This window comes from Odocoileus virginianus, chromosome 1, assembly GCF_023699985.2.
Source record: "Odocoileus virginianus isolate 20LAN1187 ecotype Illinois chromosome 1, Ovbor_1.2, whole genome shotgun sequence".
NCBI lineage: Eukaryota > Metazoa > Chordata > Mammalia > Artiodactyla > Cervidae > Odocoileus > Odocoileus virginianus.
The window spans coordinates 68601327-68622162 of NC_069674.1; the positions used below are offsets into that span (position 1 = coordinate 68601327).

The following is a 20836-nucleotide window of genomic DNA, read 5'->3' on the forward strand; positions in this document are numbered from 1 at the left end:
TGATATTTTTAAATTTAGGTAAGTATATTGTCAGGACACCTACACAATGATGAAATATATGGGAGCCATTAGATGACCTCACTGTTGTGTGTCCAGAGTACAGTGTTTGGCTCTGGGCTTGACAGGTTATAAACACTGGAATCGGGACCAGAGCAAAGTGGTCAAAGTAATCAAATATAGTTGATGGCAGTGAATAGTTGTGGAATACACTGTCCTAGAGGTGACTGAAAATGGAATGCCTGGGATGGCTTTAAAAGCAATTCTCCTTCACAGAGGGACTTTCCCAAAGGCGATCTTGTGCTGGTAGAGTTTGGAGTGGATTACCATGTGGGTTACATTGACATGCTGGTGTTCTTTCATTCAAAAAACATCTATATCTCATGTTTCCTTGGACTTCAAATTTATTTGTAGGATCCTCTTAAAAGACTGTGTTATTCAGTGTTGTTTGGATCCTAAAACAGCAAGCATACTGTTGGCATACAATAGATGTTTGCTGAGTTAAATACTGGAGTGGTGTGCTGAAGGTAAATGTTGAACATTAAGCTTTCAGGGTGGCAGGGGAAGCATTTGCTGATTTCTGTGGTGTTAACACACCCACTATGAGTGAATTCAAGCTACCAGCATGACCTCTCTGAATGCAGAAGGGGAAAACGAGTGCATATGAGCCCCCGTGAGCCTGGGCAAGCCAACTCTAGCGTACAGTGACTTTAGCCAATGCAGAAGACACACTCATGACCAGCAATACTATATCAATTCACATTAAACTACAAGAAATAGTCTAATCCGTTAGTCAGGCCAACAAGGAGAATTTGCTATCAGTTGGAAATAACCAACATTCAAATCAACAATTTCTTACCATTTTTAAGTTTTGTTTTAAACTTATTCCTGCTTGAAAAGGGCACTGAGGCAAGTGGATGCCTTAGTTTCCAAAATAACATCCAAGCAATTGTCTCTCTTGTATAAGCAATCCCCACTCTGTGGGCTGTGCTCCAAATGTTTCATTTGGAACCTAATATTTTCCTCCACTTAAATGTAAAATCAAGGGTGATTAGGTTGCAGGACAGCCCACAAAAGCCCATAGCTTCCACAATGCACCTGAAGTCTGATGTCAGTGCAGGGGTGTTATTTTGAGAAATGTGTCCTCAGTTCCAACTGGGGAAGACAGGATTGTATGCCGCCTGGCTGCTATCCCAGCCATGAGAGACCACTTCCTGCCACCCTGCCATCTGCCAACTGCCAGGAGAGTAAAGACTTCTGGCCTGTACCCTGAACAGACTTACAGCTCTAAGCCATACCTGCACTGCGCTGATATCAAGAAAACAGCTAAAAGGACAGAATTCCCCTGACGGTGGTAGTGGTGGTAATAGTGGTGGTGGGAGGGGGAGGAGCGGTGAACTAATAATATTACTGGTTATGTGTTCCACATCTTTTCTCATTTAGTCCTTGCAATAATTCTATGAGGTTTGTAAGATTATTATCCCCATTTCACAGATGAGAAAACTACAGTTTAGAGAGGTCAAGTAATTTGATCAAAATTACACAGTTAGTAAATGAGGAAGCCTCTCGTTAAAGGGTCCTTCACTCCCCAAGTAAGCTGTGTAAACAGATCCTCTGAGGTCATCCTTCATTCAAATAATTTAGAAGCTCAAAGAATGCTGTTCCTAAGTTCTGTTCTGGGCCTCAATTTGATGGACCTAATGAAAGCGTAAAAAGAGCTAGTTGGTGTTTGGGGGGCTAAATTTAGGCTTAGGGTATAATATGACATTTGGAAATGCAGAAGTAGCCTCCCAAATGAAACGGAACAGAAAAAAGGAAGAATTTGGGTAAAAACTGGTGAGCTCTGAATGAGGTCTCTACCTGAGTGAACAGTATCGTCTCAGTGCTAATGTCCTTGTTTAACAAAGACAATGTTCTACGGTTATGTAAGACATTATCATTGGGAGGAGCTGCAGGAGGATACACTGGAACTCTGTACTACTTTGCAACTTCTTATGAATCTTAACTATTTCAGAGTTTAAAAAAATGTTTTTGATGAAGTACTGTACAGGGTATACTAAAGCACCAGTTATCCCAGTCTGCTCCTGGGACCCTTCATACCATGGCCACACTGTTGATAGCTTCTACATTTTCATGTTTTGTAAAATGACTTTACAATACTGTTTCAAGATGTTTTTAGCATTTTTGCTCTTTTTTAGGTCATTGAAGAAGGAGGAAAGCTCCTGAATAGATAATTGAGGCACTATCACAGATAACTGAGCGTTACCATTTCACAAAGACTGTAAGTTTGAGACCTGAGTTCCACAGAACCCTGTTTACCTGTTAAATCACAGTTGTGAAACTAAAACAGGCACCTGTGTTTGTCCCACCCGATGCAAAGATTAGTCTGATGTCACTACTAGACCATGTTCTGGTGGGTTTTTTTAAAAAACTCTAAAAATGCAGCTCACCAATAAAGCAACTTGGTGAAAATGAAATTATCAGGTTCTAAATTATGTTTCCCTTAATATTTGCATAAAAAAATGTTAAATGCATAGTAGATACACCTTTAGCTCCTCCTACATTGACACACAGAACCAAGAATCTATAGCTCTTTTAAAGCTGCAACACAGAATCTGAAAGTTTAACCAAAAAAAAAAAAAAAAAGACCATTTCTAATAGGAAATGAAGTAGGAACTCCTGTGGACACAGGTTGTAGACTATATTTAGTCCTGATTTCCGCCTTCTCATTTTAACAGCATTATTAAAATAATAATAGCAAACACTCATGTAGCTCTTCCTACATGCCTGGCATCATTTTCATAAGAGCTTTACATATATTAACTCACTCCTGAAGACATCTTCTGTGAGGTAGATACACTGTCTCCATCCTCTCCTTGGGGAAACTGAGGCAGAGAATTTAGGTGTTTGGCCCAAGACCAAAACTGGGTTTTAAAGTGAGGCAGTCTGGCTCCAGGGATCCCCTGCAGGACACTGCCTCACCACACACATGCTCAGAAAGTGGGTTTCATATGTGTTCTCCCTTTTCTTTAACAGCAATCAAAACTCCTAGATGAGACATCTATAACTTGTCCCTGGTTGATACTGAAAATGGAGAGGAGTTAGCCCACATTCTGCCCTGGCCACTCATGTACCCGCACTATCCCTTTTATATATACCGTCCCCCAAACGGACACACTAACCCTGAGCTTTAAGTCCAAGTTTACAGGCAGGTTGACAAGTCCATCTGCAACACCAAATCCCAAGCTCTTTATGTTAATGGCTCATAAATGGAGTGACCATATATTAAGTTGACCTGGGACATTCTCAGTTTTATGGTTGAAAGCTTCATGGCCATGGACCTCCCCACACACATAGTTCTGGGCAAACCAGGACAGTTAGTTGGTCATTGTGTGCTCTAGAAGCACTTGGGAAACTATTAAAAAAGTTATGACGCCTGGGATAGCCCTCCACCCTTGTGCTCTGGCCCCCAAAGCAATTATATCAGTCTCTGGGGGGTGAGGGAGAAGACACTGTATTTTTTAATGACTCCCTAGGAGTTTCTAGTGTTCTGGGTTGGTAGGGGATGTGGGACTCTACCAAGCATGAGCTGGGAGTGTCGAGGCTCTCAGGACTCCTGATCAACATTTTCCAGACCTTTAGCTCAATTCTCACCAGCTGCTGTAATATGGGGTCTCAGTCCTGACTGTCCACTAGGATCTTTAATAACAAGAGGAGCCTTTAATAACAAGCAATTCAGGAATATAAAATGGCACAGCCACTTTGAGTAAACACTTTGGCAGTTTCTTAAAAAGGTAAACATACACCTACCATATGAACCAGTCATCCCACTCTTAGCTATTTACTCAAGAGAAATGAAATCCTCTGTTCACACAAAGATCTGTCCACGAATAGCCATTGCAGCTTTATTTGTAATAACTCCAAACTGAATGGAACCCAAATGTCCATCCACAGGTGAACAGATAAACAAATTGTAATATACACATCCTATGGAATCTTACTCAGAAATGAAGAGGAATGAAATATTTATACATGCAACAACATGGGTGAATGAAAGACCAAAAAAAAAAAAAAAGAATATATACTATATGATTCTATTTATATAAAATTCTAGAAAATGTAACCTACAGATAGCAGGTCAGTGATTGCCTGACAATAGGGGGTGGGGACAGGATTAAGGAGGGGTGATATGAAGGAACTAGAAACGGACACAGGTAACTTTGGGGGTTGATAGCTATGTTCCTTATCTTGATGATGGTGATTTTATGATACATACATACATCAAAACTTATCCAAGAGTATACCTTAAATATGTGCAGTTAATCATGTTAATTATATCTCAATAAAGCTATTCAAATCAGCAACAACAAAACCACCACTATTCAGGCCCTATGCCAATAGATTCAATCTCCTGGACATGGAATGGAGCCCAAGCCTCAGTACTTTTTAAAGGACTATCAGTAGTTTCAAAGGTGGTTCAAATATGCAATCCTGGTTGAAAACCACTGCCTTGATGCCTGCCACTGGCATTACTGCCCCAAACCACTAAAAGGGTTTAATAATAATAAGGAGATGGAGGACAAATAGTTCAAGAAGTATGAGGATGATGATTCAGTTCAGTTCAGGTCAGTTCAGTCGCTCAGTTGTGTCCGACTCTTTGCCATCCCATGAATCACAGCACGCCAGGCCTCCCTGTCCATCACCAACTCCCGCAGATTACTCAAACTCATGCCCATCGAGTCGGTGATGCCATCCAGCCATCTCATCCTCTGTTGTCCCCTTCTCCTGCCCCCAGTCCCTCCCAGCATCAGGGTCTTTTCCAATGAGTCAACTCTGGAGGATGATGATTGAAGAAGCCTGAATTGGCTTAAGAGATGACATCGACAGAGAACAGCTGACTCCACTAGGTGGCGTCTGGACACTTCTCTTTAGCATGAGTCCAGGGGAATTGAAGATTTGGGGCAGAGCTGCCTGAAGTATGTTAAGGGAGCAAGCCCTGAGCACACAAAAGCACCCAAAATTGTTGGAACAGAAAATAATCAGTGACTTGGGAAGACATCAGGAGGTCAAGTGTCATTTGAAGTTCTAGTGTCATTTGAGGGTCAAAAAGCATGACTGTTTATTCAGGGACTGAATAACTTCTGAAGAGTAAGTAAATTAAGTTCTCAAGGACGTCATATATGTTGAGCTTCAAGCACAGAGCAGAATCCCTGTGTCCAGGACACCAACATGGAGTCCTGAGTAGATTTTTTAAAATGTATTAAGTACATGTAAGGTATAAAAAAATCATAATCCATTGAGCACCTGTGTACCCACAATTCAGGTAAAGAAAATTACCCTTATCTTCCTCAGGATATTGTTTTACAAACCCAATCCCTTTCCTCTTACCTCCAAGGCAAATAATATGCTGAATTTTTTTGTATTCTTTTGTATTTCTTTATTCCCTTAATTCCCTTGTATTTCTTAATAGGTTTCCTACATAGGCTTGAATCTGTAAATAATACAGTACTTTGTTTTGTATGTTTTTTAACTTTATATAAATTGATTCATACAGTTTATATTCTTGAGACGATATTATGTTTTTGAGATTCATCCATTTTGTTGCCAGTAGGTACAATCCATTCCTGCAAAGCTTTATAGTATTCCATTGTGACTCTATCAGTTTTTTTAATCCATTCTACTTTTGATGACCTTTGAGCTGCTATGTCTTCTATCGTGAACAGTGCTGTTCTGAACATTCTTGTACTTATCGTAGTACAGGTGTACAAGAGTTGCTGTAGGTGTGGAACTTCTGAAGCAAGTTTACACTACCAAGATAATTCCAAGGTGGATGTTTTATTTTGGAAAGCTCCGATTATCACTGGTGGTTTTGTTGCACTATAGCCTTGCCAGCAGTTGATTCTGTTCAGCTTCCTTATTTTTACCAGTTTGGTAGATGTAAGATGGGTGTAAAATGGCATTTTCTTGTAGTTTTGTTTACAGAATTGCTGGAGAGGCTAAGAATATTTTCATATGTTTATTGGCCATTTGTCTTTCATCCTCTCTGGTGGCGGGTAAGGGCACTGATCTCAGAGCCTGGCCCTCAAGAACAGAAGTCCAAGTCTAGAGTTAGTTTCTCAGGTACTTCCCTGGCGAAGGCGCCTCCTCGCCACCTTACTTAGTGACTCTCTGGAAACTACTGCCAAGTGGTCTTTCTCCTTAAGACCAGCTCCAAACGGTCTAGTGAAGCAAACACATACTTCATGACTGCACCATCCCGCAGAGAAAACGGCCCCTTCCTGCCTCACCACCAGCGCCGCTCTGCAGGCTGCTCACACCAAAGGTGCTGCTTCGGACCCTCCACTGGACACCCCTGTTATTACAGGAGTTTCCCTAGTGGTCAGATGGTAGGGAACCTGCAATGTGGGGGACTAGGGTTCTATCCCTGGGTCGGGATAGGGAAGGAACTAACAACCCACTCCAGTATTCTTGCCTGGAGAATTCCATAGACAGAGGAGCCTGGCGGGCTACAGTCCTTGGGATCGCAAAGGGTCGGACACGACTGAGCGACTAACACATTCACATACACTGTGTTACTTATTACCACATGAGGCCCTGGATCAACAAGTACTGAGCTAGGTGCTAGAGACAGAAACAGGAAAAGATCATCAGGCCCAACCCTCAGCCCAGATGGGGGACAAGGACGTCTGTCCGCAAGGGGCTGTGCACTAATCGCCCTCCTGCCTCCGCGTCTGCCCCACCCCACACTTCCCAAACTGCCTCTTCTGGATGAGGTGTAGACTTAACGCCCAGGTCTCAGCCAGTGGGGGGCGCGTCACGTAATCGGGCGGAAGGGGCGGAGCCGAGCGGCGGCGACGCTACCTGGTCGCCTAGCAACAGCCCAGCTAGGCGCAATGGAGGCCCGCAGCAGCAGGGAGCTCAAAGCCAGGAATTATTTGGAAAAACATCGGATTATGGAGTTGCTGACCTATCTTACCAGCGCCCTCGTCTTTTTCCGGCCGGGTAAGTGTCTTGCCTACCACTCGACTTTCCGTCCCACACCGAGCGGTCCCCAGAAATTCCTCTTGTAGCCATCCCTTCACGCGTGCGTCCCGGGGGATGAAGGACAGCTTCCTTCCCGGATACCACCTCCCCCATTCCTCCGCAAACACTCTTTCAAGCCTCTCGGCTAGTTGAGCCCTCCTGCTGCCCGTTAACATTGTGGCTTTCAATTAAACAAGACTTAACACGACGGCCTCTTTGTGCCTGCCTCTTGCCGAGTGTGGCGGGACTCTGGCCGGTGAGGGTTGTCGCGGGTGGAAGAGAGGCTCCGGGGTTCGGCAGTCTGGCTCCTGGCCCCGTCCCTTAGTACTTTGGACTGGGCAAGAGCCTGAACTTCTTTCTCCTCTTCTGGAGAATGGAAATTATAATTGTACCGATCTCATGACAACGTGGAGAAGATTAAATGAATAACATATAAATCATCCTTATGTCTGCAACCAACAGATGTTCCCAGTGTTACCCCTGCCCTCAAAGAGTTTTTAATCTGGTAAAAAACAGTTGATAGGGTAGAACAGAAGGATATTCTTGAGAAAGATTTTTCTGACATTTTTAATACACTCGATCCCCATGTAAAGTTTGAATCATTCATATAAAGTTGGAATCATTTCATAATTTTTGTGTGGCCTGTAACTTTTAAAAGTTATTTTAGGTGAAGATGAGTTGATGTGCTTCTCCTCAGGGTGAAGAATGGTAGCTTTCCACATATGGAGTTTCCAAAGTGCCAATATTGCCTATTTGCTTTTGTATAAGGAAATGTAAATAGGCAACGTTCCAATTTTGTCAAAAACCACCCAATCAGTATGGTCATGTATAGGGTGATCAAGTTCTTTCTAGTTGTTTTAAGACAATAAAGCGGTAAAACCTCTGCAACAATTAAAAATAAATGGACGATTTTTAAAAAATACAAAGGACTGCACTTTTTAATGCACTGGGGAAAAGTTGCTATCAAACTAATTTTTTTTTTCCAAACTAATTTTTAAAAACCTACTTTTTAAAAAAATGACTACTGACTACTGTCTCTTGTTGGTTTTTGGTAATAGTGGTGAAAATAATCTTTTGCTTTTAGAGGCAGGTGTGTGTGTGTGTGTGTGTGTGTGTGTGTGTGTGTGTGTGTGTGTGTGAAAACTTCAGAAATAGCAGAAGTAAAACCAATAATCACCATTGTGCATACACCAAAAAGACAGTTTGCAAACCAGGAGGACTCAAACCAGAACAAGGAATGAGGCTTAGAGGTTTATTGTTAGAAAGCGGTGTATTGTGGTGAGAAGGCAGTGACTGTTTATTCTTCACAAAAATTGGTTAGAATATTAGCATCTTCGTAAATGATAGGGAATAGGTTAATGGTTACCTCATATCAAACTTGGGAAACAGTTTAAATTTTATGCTTACGCTTTCCAGAGGCAGAAGCAAAAAATGACCCAGATCAAGTTAGTCTTGCAGAAAAAGCTAAATTAAGCTTTGCTTGTATGACTTAATTGGTTTTGTCTGTCCAGGGAATTTTTCAAGACTGGTCTCCATTTGATCTTGATTTTAACAATGCACCTCCCCACCCTGCCTCCTGCTTTTGGTCATTCTCTCTTTGGGCTTAAAAGTATGACCGGCCAGTATTGCATTATTCTCCGTTACCCCCATGAATGTAGTCAGGCCGAAGAATCACACACACACCTTTTGCATTAGTTAGTCCTTAAGTGGGAGAGCCACGGAGTCACTGTGTTAACCTTTCACAGGGTTATTGTTGGTTCTGTCTGGTTGTCGGTTCCAGATAGATGCCATTGGCATGTGAGTAGCTGGCAACAGGCATTTAAGACTCAAGAGTGTACAACACACTAGACAGGTCAATATGCTAACTATAAGGAAAATAATAGCCGAGGATGGAAAAATTATCTAGAGCAGAGATTCCCAGGAGCCAAGAATTTAACAATTTAAATAATTCAAATGGGTTATAACTAGAAGTTTTTTAAGTTTTACCTTTTTAAGTCTACCGACAGGTTTTTTTTGGATTATGTACCGTTAGTTTTAAGTATGTATATAGGCACAGCCTGGTGTGTCAGCAACCATGTATCCTCATGATCCCTCAAAACAGGACGAAGTGAAGATGTTTTATTTCAGGAGGCCAGTGTTGCAGGTGAACTTTCACCTAAATGAGGCCTCCCTGTGCTGTGAGCCGTAAGGTAATTTATAATTTAACAAGAGGCATTTCTATGGAAACAAAAGAAAAACAAAGGCTAATAGTTTGAGCAAATTATACATTCAGTTTCTGTGTTTAAGAGAAGCCATTTGAGAAAATTTTTAGATTTGAGTTCGAAGCATCTCCAGCTGGTGTAATGAGGCTGACAGTTATAGTCTAATGAGTTTTCTTGGCTTACAGTTTGAATGTATCTTGTGACCTTCTGGGTGGCCACATAACAGCAGGCCTGCAGGTTGCCCACACATGAGCTGTTGTGATTTCTCTGAGGTTTATATCAAGTTGTCCAACTTATCCAAAAGATATATTCTATTTTCCTTACTACTTTTCATACACTGTTTTTTTCTTTCACCCTTATTGTTGCTAGCAGTTTTATTTTTACATATGAATTATAAATTTTAACTTTGTAATCTTTGCTTTCCAGTGAAAACTAGGAAGCAGGCAATTGTGAACTATCATATATATATATATATATATGTTTTTTTAATAATATTTGTTTTTATTTATTTCTTTGACTGTGTTGGGTCTTAGTTGCAGCATGTGGGATCAACTTCCCTGACCAGGGATCGAACCCCGGACTCCCTGCATTGGGAGCATGAAGCCCTAACCACTGGATCACCAAGGAAGTCCCAATTGTGAACTATCATATATTAATATCCTGTAGTGGATTAGCAAATTTGTAAAGACATAATCATAAAAACATATTTTTAGAGACATGGTTTTTTACTATACAATTTGTAATGTGGCAGAAGACATATTAATAGACTCAAATATCCTCTGTCTCTCTGTAAAAATTAAAAAGCCAAAAGTAAATAAACTTATGTTTAGCAGTCAGTGTCTCCCATCCAAGTACTAACCAGGCCCGACCCTGCTTAGCTTCTGAGATCAGACAGCAGCCAAAGTCTTAGTACATTATCTTCTCTGGAAATGATCTAGATAGTCAATGAATGTCATAATTTAGTTTAACTTAATATAAACTTTACATTTATTTAAAACACTTGCTTTTAACAATTATACCTGGATTATCTTAATGTTCAAAAGCATCAATTGAACATTAAGATAATCCAGGTATAATTGTTAAAAGCAAGGGTTTTAAATTGATGCTTTTGAACTGTGATTTTGGAGAAGACTCTTGAGAGTCTTTTGGCCTACAAGGAGGTCAAACCAGTCAATCCTAAAGGCAATCAACTCTAAATATTCATTGGAAGGGCTGATGCTGATGCTGAAGCTGAAACTCCAATACTTTGACCACCTGAAGCGAATAACTGACTCATTGGAAAAAACCCTGATGCTGGGGAAAATTGAAGGCAGTAGAAGGGGACAGCAGAGGATGAGATGGTTGGATGGCATCACCAACTCAGTGGACATGGGTTTGAGCAAGCTCTGGGAGCTGGTGATGGACAGGGGAGCCTGGCATGCCACAGTCCCTGGGGCTGCAAAGAGTCAGACACAACTGAGCGACTGAGCTGAATTGATCTTAATGTTTCTTGTTGGCAAATTCTGTAACAAATAGCATGAGCTTATTTGACTAGTAAATCCAGATAGAAAAAGTTGTATGTTTGCCTTACATTTAATATTGATTATTCTGAGAAGACATGCTTGTTTTTATTAAACCAACAAACTTAAACAATAGCTTTTATTTATCAAAGATCATTTTATTTATTCTAGATCATGTGAACTTGAAAATCATGTTTGTTTCTATATCTCTGAGAGTTTAGGAATGCTTACTTAATAATAAGCTCTAATTTTTTAGGGCTTCCCTGGTGGTTCATCTGGTAGAAACTGTCTGCAATGCGGGATACCTGGGTTCAATCCCTGGGTTGGGAAGATCCTCTGGAGAAGGGCTAGGCCGCCCACTGCATTCTGGCCTGGAGAATTCCATGGACTGTATAGTCAATGGGGTCACAAAGAGTCAGACACAACTGAGTGGCTTTCACACATTACATCAATTTTTTAAGCCAATTAAATTGAATTTTTTATAAATTAATCTTGGCAGTACCATCTGAAAGTAACAGAAAAATGCCACATTTATATAGACATACATAAACATACAGGCAGACACGAATAGAGATCTCATAGCCTTCATTAAATTTTAGCCACATCTCAGGTACTGTAGGGGCTTCCATCATAGCTCAGTTGGTAAGAATCCACCTGCAAAGCAGGAGACCCTGGTTCGATTCCTGGGTCGGGAAGATCCCCTGGAAAAAGGAGAGGCTACCCATTTCAGTATTCTTGAGCTTCCCTTGTGGCTCAGCTGGTAAAGAATCCACCCACAATGTGAGAGACCTGGGTTCAGTCCCTGGGTTGGGAAGATCCCTTGGAGAAGGGAGAGGCTACGCACTCCAGTGTTCTGGCCTGGAGGATTCCATGGACCGTATAGTCCATGGCGTTGCAAAGAGTCAGACAGAACTGAGCGACTTTCACTTTCAGGTACTGTAGGGGCTTCTCTTGTGGCTCCGTGGTAATGAATCTGCCTGCCAGTGCAGGAGATGTGGGTTCATTCATTGAGAAGATCCTCTAGAGAAGGAAATGGCAACCCACTCCAGTATTCTTACCTGGAGAATCCCATGGACAGAGGATCCTGGCAGGCTACAGTCCATGAGTTGCAGAAGAGTCAGACAAAACTTAGCAACTAAACAACAACAAACAAGTATTGTAATACAAAATTCCAAAGAATAGTTGGATCCACACTGTAATTCTGACAGATAAACTAAGATTACCTGCTCACATGGCCAAAGGTTTCTCACTAAAGATTTCTGATTTGCATGCTATAAGGATCCTGTTAGATTTTGGAGTCATTTTGTCTTTTAGAAGCTTCTGCAACCAACCAAAGAACACATTTCATTGTCTCTGAGAGGTTTGGGATCCTCTCTTTTAAGGGTGCCCCTTAAGTGGATTTATGCCGGGGTCCAGCCCCAGCAGGATCCAGGGGAACCCTCAGGATGAACGGCGTCGGTGAATGAGAGAGAGAGTGAGACAAAGCTTGGGGCTAAGTCTGAAGTTTATTTTTGCACAGCTCCTTTATACCCTTAACAACATCTTTCGGGGAAGTGCATATTGCTTACACACAGGTCATCTCAAAACATTACAGCAACTTGACCTTCAACAGAAACAGGATGTCACCCACATACTTTTCGTTCACAAGAGTCTTTTTTATCATTTGGCCTTCAGGCCTGCTAACATTTTATGGCTTGCACCTGGTGTGACTTAAGCAACTTCAGTAGCCAACCCTGTTTTTCTTATAGTTAATTTATTTTCTTTCTAATAAGCGTCATCTCTATGGGAACTAGATAGGATTACATTTTTACAGAACAGAAATGCGAAGGACTGCAAAAACAGCAGATATGGCACAAAACAGGCTCTTAGTCTAATAAAAGTTAACCACCTGCAAGAAGTCGCCAGCTAATCTCTATCTAAAGTATTTTCTATTAGGCACATTTGTGGCTATCATATTTGTAGAGCTTTTCTCACCCCGTGAAGGGGCCTATGCTTAATAGTTTCTTTTGTTAGCGTACTGTGCTTAGGATGTTTAGGACAATCAAGAGCATTTTTTTGCAGTGAGAGCACATATTTATCACACAAGCCAGAATGCCAGCAAAAGGGTTTGAACTGAAGCATTTCCTTCATCCCTGGCCCGTTCATAGGGTACCAGCGTCCAGGAGATTTATTAATTAGGGTTTTAAGTTGGTCCTCATTCAGTGAAAGAGGAGCAGGAGAGCTCTCCGCAGGCAACACAAGAATCCGCAGCAGGGCGAACAAGAACAACAGCAGAAAAGTGGGGAGGATACAGGGTGGGGTAGAGGCCGAGGCCAACCTGGAGGGTCCCTTATCCTAGACGGCCTTGCCTGTCAGGTTATTTTCTTCATGACCTCCTCACGGGCGGGACCCCCCATAACGGCTCCCGGCAGATTTACCTAAGTTAAAAATTTCCCACAGTAGCCACCACAGTTCCAGAAGTGTACACATGTGCATGCGCACACACACATACACATTCACACCTGTTCCCAGTCACTCTCATCTTCCCAATAAAGTTAGAACACAACTTTGATGTATTCAGTGTTCAGAATTTACATTATTAGTATTAGGCAGATATCCACAACTAATCCATGTAGTGTGTTATGATTATATTTCCTTTTTTTCCCCTGAAGCTAATAATACTACATTTTACATGTTTGCTTTAGTTTTCTGTGTAATTATTGCTAGCTCACCCATATGCTCTTTTTTCACAAGTACAGATCTCATCTCATTACATTCATCAGGTCACCACCATCCCCACCTCCCCCACTCAACCCCCTTGCTCCAGTCTGGACTGACCGTTCACCTGCCCTGCTGTACACTGATTATCCAGGGATTTCCCTCACTCGCTGCATGGGTGTGCTCTTCAGTTTCCACCCAAGCCCTCCTGATGGCAGAAGAAAGGCAACTTGTACCCTTAGCATCTGAGACCACATCCTGATGCTGCATAGCAAGTTTCTTTGAAGTCACTTGTTTTAGCTGAAATGAATGTTTTGTTCTCCTTCAGATACATGAGTGTCCTTCCTTATCCACAGTTTTGCTTTCAGCAGTTTTGGTTCCCTGCAGTAAGCTGCAGTATGAAAATACTGAATGGAAAATTTCAGAAATAAACAATTGATGAGTGATACATTTCACACTCTTCTGAGTAGCGCTGATGAAATCTTGAACCATCCTGCCTCGGCCTCGAGTTGCCCTTGTCCAGCCTGTCCACCCTGTGTCACTCTAGCCATCTCAGTTACAGATTGATGGTCACGGGACTGCAATGCTTGTGTTCACGTCACCCTTATTTTTACCAGAAAAAATTTACAGATTTTACCGAATACTGGACCCAAAGCACCAGACCAGTGATGCTGCCAGTTTGGGAATGCCAAAGAGAAGCTATAAATGCTTCCTTTGAGTGAAAAGGTGAACGTTCTCAACTTAATAAGGAAAGGAAAAAAGTCAGAGTGCTGAGGGTGCTAAGATCTTTGGTAAGAATGAATCTTCTATCCATCAAACTGCGAAGAAGGAAAAAGAAATTGCAATTTTATTTCACCTCACACTACAGAAGTTACAGCCACAGTGCATGATAAATGCTTAGTTAAGACGGAAAAGGCATTTGTTGCTGTTCAGTCGCCAAGTCATGTCCAATTCTTCGCGACCGCACAGACTGTATACAGCACGCCAGCACTTCTCTGTCCCTCACCGTATCCTGGAATTTGCTCAAGTTCATGTCCATTGCATTGGTTTGTATAATAAGGTATTTTGAGAGAGACCCCATTCATATAACTTTTATTATGGTATATTGTTAAAATTGTCTGACTTTCTTATTGTTGTTAATTTCTTACTCTGCCTTATTCATAAATTAAACTTTATCATAGATACATGTATGAATAGGAAAACACAGGATATATAGGGCTCAGTACTATCTGTGGTTTCAGACATCTATCAGGGGTCTTGGAATGTATTCTCCATGGATAGATAAGGGGGAAACATATATCCATTTCTTTTTCACTTAAAAAAATTTTCTTAAATTTTTTGGCTCTGCTGGGTCTTCATTGCTATGCATGAGCTTTCTCTAGTTACAGAGAACGGGGCACTCTAGACGTGTTGCACAGGTCTCTCATCGCGGCGGATTCTCTTGTTGTGGAGCACAGGCTCAGCAGTTGTGCATGGACTTAGTTGCCTAGTGGCATGTGGAATCTTCCTAGATCAGCAATCGAATGATGTCCCCTGCGTTGCCAAGTGGATTCTTAACCACTTGGCCACCAGGAAAGCTGCTCCATTTCTTAATGTTTCTTATTATTCACTGTTGTAAGAATGATGCTCCTACAATAGTGAATGATAAGAAACATGTTTACTATAGTATGAATGAATCTGGGGCTTCTTTGGTGGCTCAGATGGTACAGAATCTGCTTGCAGTGCAGGAGACCTGGGTTCAATCCCTGAGTCCGGAAGATCCTCTGGAGAAGGGAATGGCAACCCACTTCAGCATTCTTGCCTGGAGAATCCCATGGACAGAGGAGACTGGTGGGCTACAGTCCATGGTGTCACAAAGAGTCGGACATGACTGAGCAACTTACACACACATGAATGGTGCTCAGAAAGAAAGAATGTATCTTTATCTTGGATCTTTGCAAAGCTTCTGGCATTATGATATGTATCTTAGTTTGAAAACCTTGGAATTGTAAGGGAGTTATGGAAAATCAGACAGGACAGCATGGCTGGGCTATTACTGTTGTGACAACACATCCATGATCCCATATCCTTGATCCTCAAATTCTGGAAGCTCTGAAAGCCAATGGATTTTCATAACTCATTTAACAGCCAAATATGACATAACCTGAATCATTTGGTAAGAAAATCTGGCCATTCCTAAGATGTATTGGGAAATACAGCCTCTGACTGGACAGCCCTTCCCAGTGGCAATTCTATACTGTGGAAGGAGTGTACCTTTTTAGGGGATAGCATTAAGGAAATCAGAATTTTTTTTTAAAGGAGTAGTTACCCAGGTAAGAGCTACTGCTTGGGAGTGGTGACAGTAGGATGAATTTGAGAACTATTGATAAAGACTTGGGAGACATCCTCATGAATGACTAGGTTTGGGTGTAGCAAATGCTTCTCATGTGAGTTAAGTGTGGTAGAGGCCAGGAGCTGTGGAAGCACACTGCCTAGGTTTATACCAACTGTGTGGCCTTGAGCAAGTGACACTTGGGAGGAGGAAATGAAGTTAGCCACAGAAAATGCTTAGCGTAGTACCAGGCACATAGTAAGGGCTCAGTAAATACTATAAGTATTACAATGTTGAACTTGAAGTTTGTGTCCCTTGAAGAACTGATTGTCATCATCAACTGACATTTTTGTAATTTAAGTGGTTAGTAACATTTGGCTCTTCCCTTTGTGTTTTAAAAAAATTTCCATCTTATTATATATACTTCTGTTACAAGCATTTTTCAAAACATTTTTAGAAGCAGGTGGCATATAAATTAGATTCCAAATATGGTGGTGCTAGTGGTAAAGAACCGGCTTGCCAATGCAGGAGATGTAGGAGACCCGGGTTCGATTCCTGGGTTGGGAAGATCCCCTGGAGGAGGAAATGGCAACTCACTCCAATATTCTTGCCTGGAGAATCCCATGGACAGAGGAGCCTGGCGGGCTACAGTCCATGGGGGTGCAAAGAGTTGGACATGACCAAAGTGACTTTGCACTGTTCTAAGCATTTTCAAAACATTTTTAGAAGCAGGTAGAGTGCAAATTTTAGATTCCAAATATAAGCATTATAGCACCCCATGTAGTCTAAAGGATATATAATCTTCATCAAAGTAACACAGCAAGTTCCATCAGCATTGTTTATTCTATCCTTAAAAAGAAATATAATGAACTGAAATTCAAACATAGATGTTTTGTGATTTTGAAATAAGAAAGAAATGATGTAGATTGCATATGTGATTGCATTAGTAACCTATTTGCTGCTATGGTGTATTCAAAGTACCAAAAGGCACTATATTAGATTAAAAGTTCTCCGACTTCTATTTTCAACACACAAAATCCAGGGAGGCAAATATATGGAGGAGAAACCTATATAATTAAGAGAGATTTAAATACATAACCTATCACAATGAGTGGACTTATTTGTTTACTGATTTTTAAAGAGCATTTATAATTTATGAAATTTTCGAGACAACTGGAAATTTGAATAATGTCTGGCTATTTGAGAATGTTAAGAATTTTGTTGGATGTTTAAATTGTATCGAGATGACAGTATTGTAGTAACGTGAAAAAGAAAAAGGAGTCCCTCTTCAGACAAATGGTGTTGGGAAAAATGAGTAACCACTTGCAGAAAAAGGAGACTGGACCCCTGTCTTAACACCATTCACATAAATTAACTTGAGATAGATTATAAAGATTTAAACCTGAGACCTGATACTGTAAAATTCCTAGAAGAAAACATAGGGAAGAAGCTTCTTGACAATGGTCTCAGCAATGACTTCTGGATATGAATGGCACCAAAAATACAAACAACAAACGCCAATATCAACAAGATTAAATTAAACTGAAAAACTTCTGCACAGGGGACTCCCTGGCAGTCCAGCAGTGGGGACTCGGCACGGTCACTTCCAGGGACCCAGATTTGATCCCTGGTTGAGGAAAAAGATTCCATAAGCCACATGGCATAGCCAAAACAAAAAGCGCAAGCCCTTCTGCACAGCAAAAGAAACAAGCAACAAAATGAAAAGGCAGTCTGTGGAATGGGAGAAAATATTTGCAGATCATATGTATGATAACAAATGAACAATTTGATTTCAAATGGGCAGGGGAAAAAAATAAACAAATAAAATGGGCAGGGGAACTAATAGACATTTTTCCTAAGAAAGACATCCAAAGGGCAACAGGTACGTGAAAAGATGCTCTGTATATTACAGATCGTCAGGGGAGTGCAAGTTAAAACCTCAATGAGGTATCAGCTCACACCTGGTAGAACAGCTGTCATGGGTGGACCCTGAGGACATTGGACTAAGTGAAATAAGTCAAAGAGAGAAAGACAAATACTGTATGGTATCACTTAAATGTGGAGTCTAAAAAAGCCAAACTTACAAAAACAGAGAGTAGAATGGTTACCAGAGGCGGGCAGGTGAGGGACAGGAGAGATGTTGTTTAAGGGTGCAAACTTGCAACTAGTAGATAACTGTAGTTAAGTCCTGGAGATCTAATGCACAGCATAGTAATTACAGAGAACAACGCTGTATTATAAGCATGAAACTTGCTAAGAGACTAGATCTTAATTATTCCCATCACAAAAAAGCAGTGCTCACTGTGTGATGCGATAGAAACATTAGCACTGCCAGAGCAATCCTCCTGCAGCTTAAGTGTACACCACCACCAAGCTGCACACCTTCAACTGACACAATCTGTCAGTCATGTCTCACCCCAGAAGAGGGGGTTCTAATCTTTTAGAAATGCACACTTAAACGTTCATTAATGAGAGATGATTACTGTGATTTACTTCAGTATAAATACAGGAAGAGGGAACTAGATGGGATCATGGTAAAATAAGACCAGCCACAAAATGTAACAGGTGAAACTGGTGATGAGATCACTATACTTTTCTACTTTTATAGATGTATGAAATTCTTAATGACTTAAGTTTTCTTTTTTTAAGAATCTGTCTCCCGGTAGTGAAATACAGTGATGGAGCAGATAAGGCATTCATCTTCTAAGCCACACCATTTTTATACTTCTTTTAGCTTTATTATCACAGCTCCCCTGCATTATTTCTGCAGAGTGAATTGATCTTGATTTTTCATATTTAACATTGTTTAGATGAAAAATAGCCTATGTATCTAAAATACTGCCCTTATATTAGGATTGAACATTTATGCTTCCTAACTGGAGGACTATATTAACCTAAATGTTTGTTTCTGAAAATCTGTTCTTTACCCTTTCTTTTAGTTGATCTTCTTTCCTGTGTCATGCTGTTCCACTTGGGGGTTTTCAACTCTCACTATAAATAAGAGTCACTTGAGGACTTTTTAAAAAATTGCACAAGTCTAATCTCTGGACATTTTTTTTTTTCTGTCTTTGGTTCCATCTCTTGATATTTATTTTTTTTAATTATGAAAGTATGATAACATTTACAGGACACTTGGAAAATACAAAACAAGGTTACATATAGTTCCGCTATAACAATTATTAAGTAGATGAATTAAGTTTTTAGTTGGAGTTTTAATATCAAACTCTCAGAAATTACTAGAATGAATATACAGAGAAGTATAGAAGGATACAGTAGACCTGAATGGACATTTTTATTCAGTCATCTGGAGTAGACTACTTGCGTATATATTTAATTGTTCAATGTCTTGCCTTTCCTGTAAGCAAGGCCTAGATTCGGTGCCTAGTACAGTACTTCAAACATAGGTATTTAGTAATTGTTACATGACTATTTCCATTTATGACAGACAGATTTTAATTTCTTATCAGAAAGAATTGGAACTATTCTTTTACAGAAAGACCAAGAGAATATTTAATATCTATATTGGAACGGCTGAGAATTGCCAAAATATCAGGCGTGGCTCTCCCTTTCTTTATGGATAACTCTAACATTGCATCTATGTTTGAGATGCTGGACTCCTCGAATAAAGGATCCATATCATTCGTACAGTATAAAGAAGGTCAGTATCTTTTACAAACTGAGGTAATAATTTGTAGTCATTACATAAGTTTCCCTAGCTGAAACCAATTCTCACTTTGTAAAGTTTTCTTTTTTCTTATTCTCTTATAGCACTAAAAACCTTGGGTCTGTGTACTGCAGATGAAGTTTTCAAAGATGATGGACATGGAGTAACTTTCGAAAAATTCAGGGATGAAGTGTAAGCTTATTTTTAAGTGACTTTATGTAAATAATGTGGCATGATGTTGATGTACAATTAATACATTTTAAAACAGAGGTTGCTACCTTTTGATAGAAGCATTTCATTCCCTAGAAACTTTCAGCTTTCTGTCTAGAAAGTGAGGACAGGGAGGGGCTGACAGCAGTCTCTAAGCCTGCGGGAAGGGGAGGAAGAGGATGCTGGGGTAAGGAGGGTCCAGAGGCCGCTTCATTCTGTTCTCCATGGGAACCCCTAGCAATTCTCAGAGAATGAGATAGAGAAGCTCCAATCAGCCAGAAGAACTAACAGAAAAGCTTTAAGCTCAATATACTAGTTGGAAAATCTCTGTATATAGAGTAATGAAATTTTTTTCAAAATGATTTCTCACAAAGTAAATGTTTATCAGGAGTACAGGCTGCATGCCAGCCTGACAGTTTTGGATTTGAGGTATTACAGTGTGAACAGTATTAACTAAATGCTACGTCAAGAAATAAAAAACCATGGGAATGAAACTACTTACAGAAAGACGCCTTTAGCTAAGCTAGCTCAATTTGTTTAAAAGTCTAACTTAACATAGTCCAAGGCCAAGGAAAAGCTGGAAGAAAGTTTTAAGATTCTCATCTCATCGTTACATAGATATTCAACAAAAAATATTTAATTACATTCCCTACCTCAGAGAAGATGGTAGCAGCACAGAGCTCTAGGTAAAATGTCTCATCCACAAAGCAAAGGTTGCCCGCTGTCACATGGAATGGAACTAGGAAGTATTCTAAATAGAAAGACATTTGTGGAAAGAGAGCAATTCTATTTCAGTCACCATCTCTTGTGTTTTCTTATGGGAAACATAGTGAATTTCCAAACTAGATACAGGAACTTCAATTATAAACATACATTTTAAAGTGATTTTTTAAAAAAATTTATATTACCTGCAACAGGCTTCCCTAACTGGCAAAAGAAATTAAAAGTTGACTGTAATATATTATCTCTGCTCCTGTATTTTATTCAACCGACATATTCACTGTATATATTTGTAAATGGAATTACTCTGAGTTTTTGTGGCCTCTGAGCTTTTTGTTTTTGTTTTCTTAGGAACAAGAGGACTCAGGAAATATGGTCAGCATTTTAGTAACACTCTTAAGTCCCAGATAATAAATGATTCTGTACAGTTTTCAGTTGTCCAGTTTCATTAATTCAGAACTTCAGCCTATCACTTGAAATCCAACTGGCTTCCTTTTTGTTAAAACAACAAAAA

The 20836-nt window shown here is 40.3% G+C and overlaps 1 protein-coding gene across 2 annotated transcripts; it reads left to right on the plus strand.

Moving 5' to 3' along the window:
• Nucleotides 1-6838: 6838 nt before the first annotated feature.
• On the plus strand, nucleotides 6839-20752 carry EFCAB10 (EF-hand calcium binding domain 10). Of its 2 annotated transcripts, XM_020888581.2 has the most exons (4): nucleotides 6847-6999; nucleotides 19222-19386; nucleotides 19497-19584; nucleotides 20674-20752. In XM_020888581.2, exons 1-4 carry the CDS (start codon nucleotides 6891-6893, stop codon nucleotides 20708-20710), a joined length of 399 nt encoding a protein of 132 aa, XP_020744240.1. In that variant the 5' UTR covers nucleotides 6847-6890; the 3' UTR covers nucleotides 20711-20752. The 2 variants fall into 2 exon arrangements, with proteins under 2 accessions (XP_070325659.1, XP_020744240.1); XM_070469558.1 differs by lacking the exon at nucleotides 19222-19386 and having other exon boundaries at nucleotides 6839-6999.
• Nucleotides 20753-20836: the final 84 nt, after the last annotated feature.

Bases quoted from the DNA above. Each gene is read 5' to 3' on its own strand.
- EFCAB10 (XM_020888581.2), top strand. From the start codon at position 6,891: ATGGAGGCCCGCAGCAGCAGGGAGCTCAAAGCCAGGAATTATTTGGAA. The intron at 19,387-19,496 runs GTCAGTATCTTT...ATTCTCTTATAG, and splicing joins ATTCGTACAGTATAAAGAAG to CACTAAAAACCTTGGGTCTG. The intron at 19,585-20,673 runs GTAAGCTTATTT...TTGTTTTCTTAG, and splicing joins GAAAAATTCAGGGATGAAGT to GAACAAGAGGACTCAGGAAA.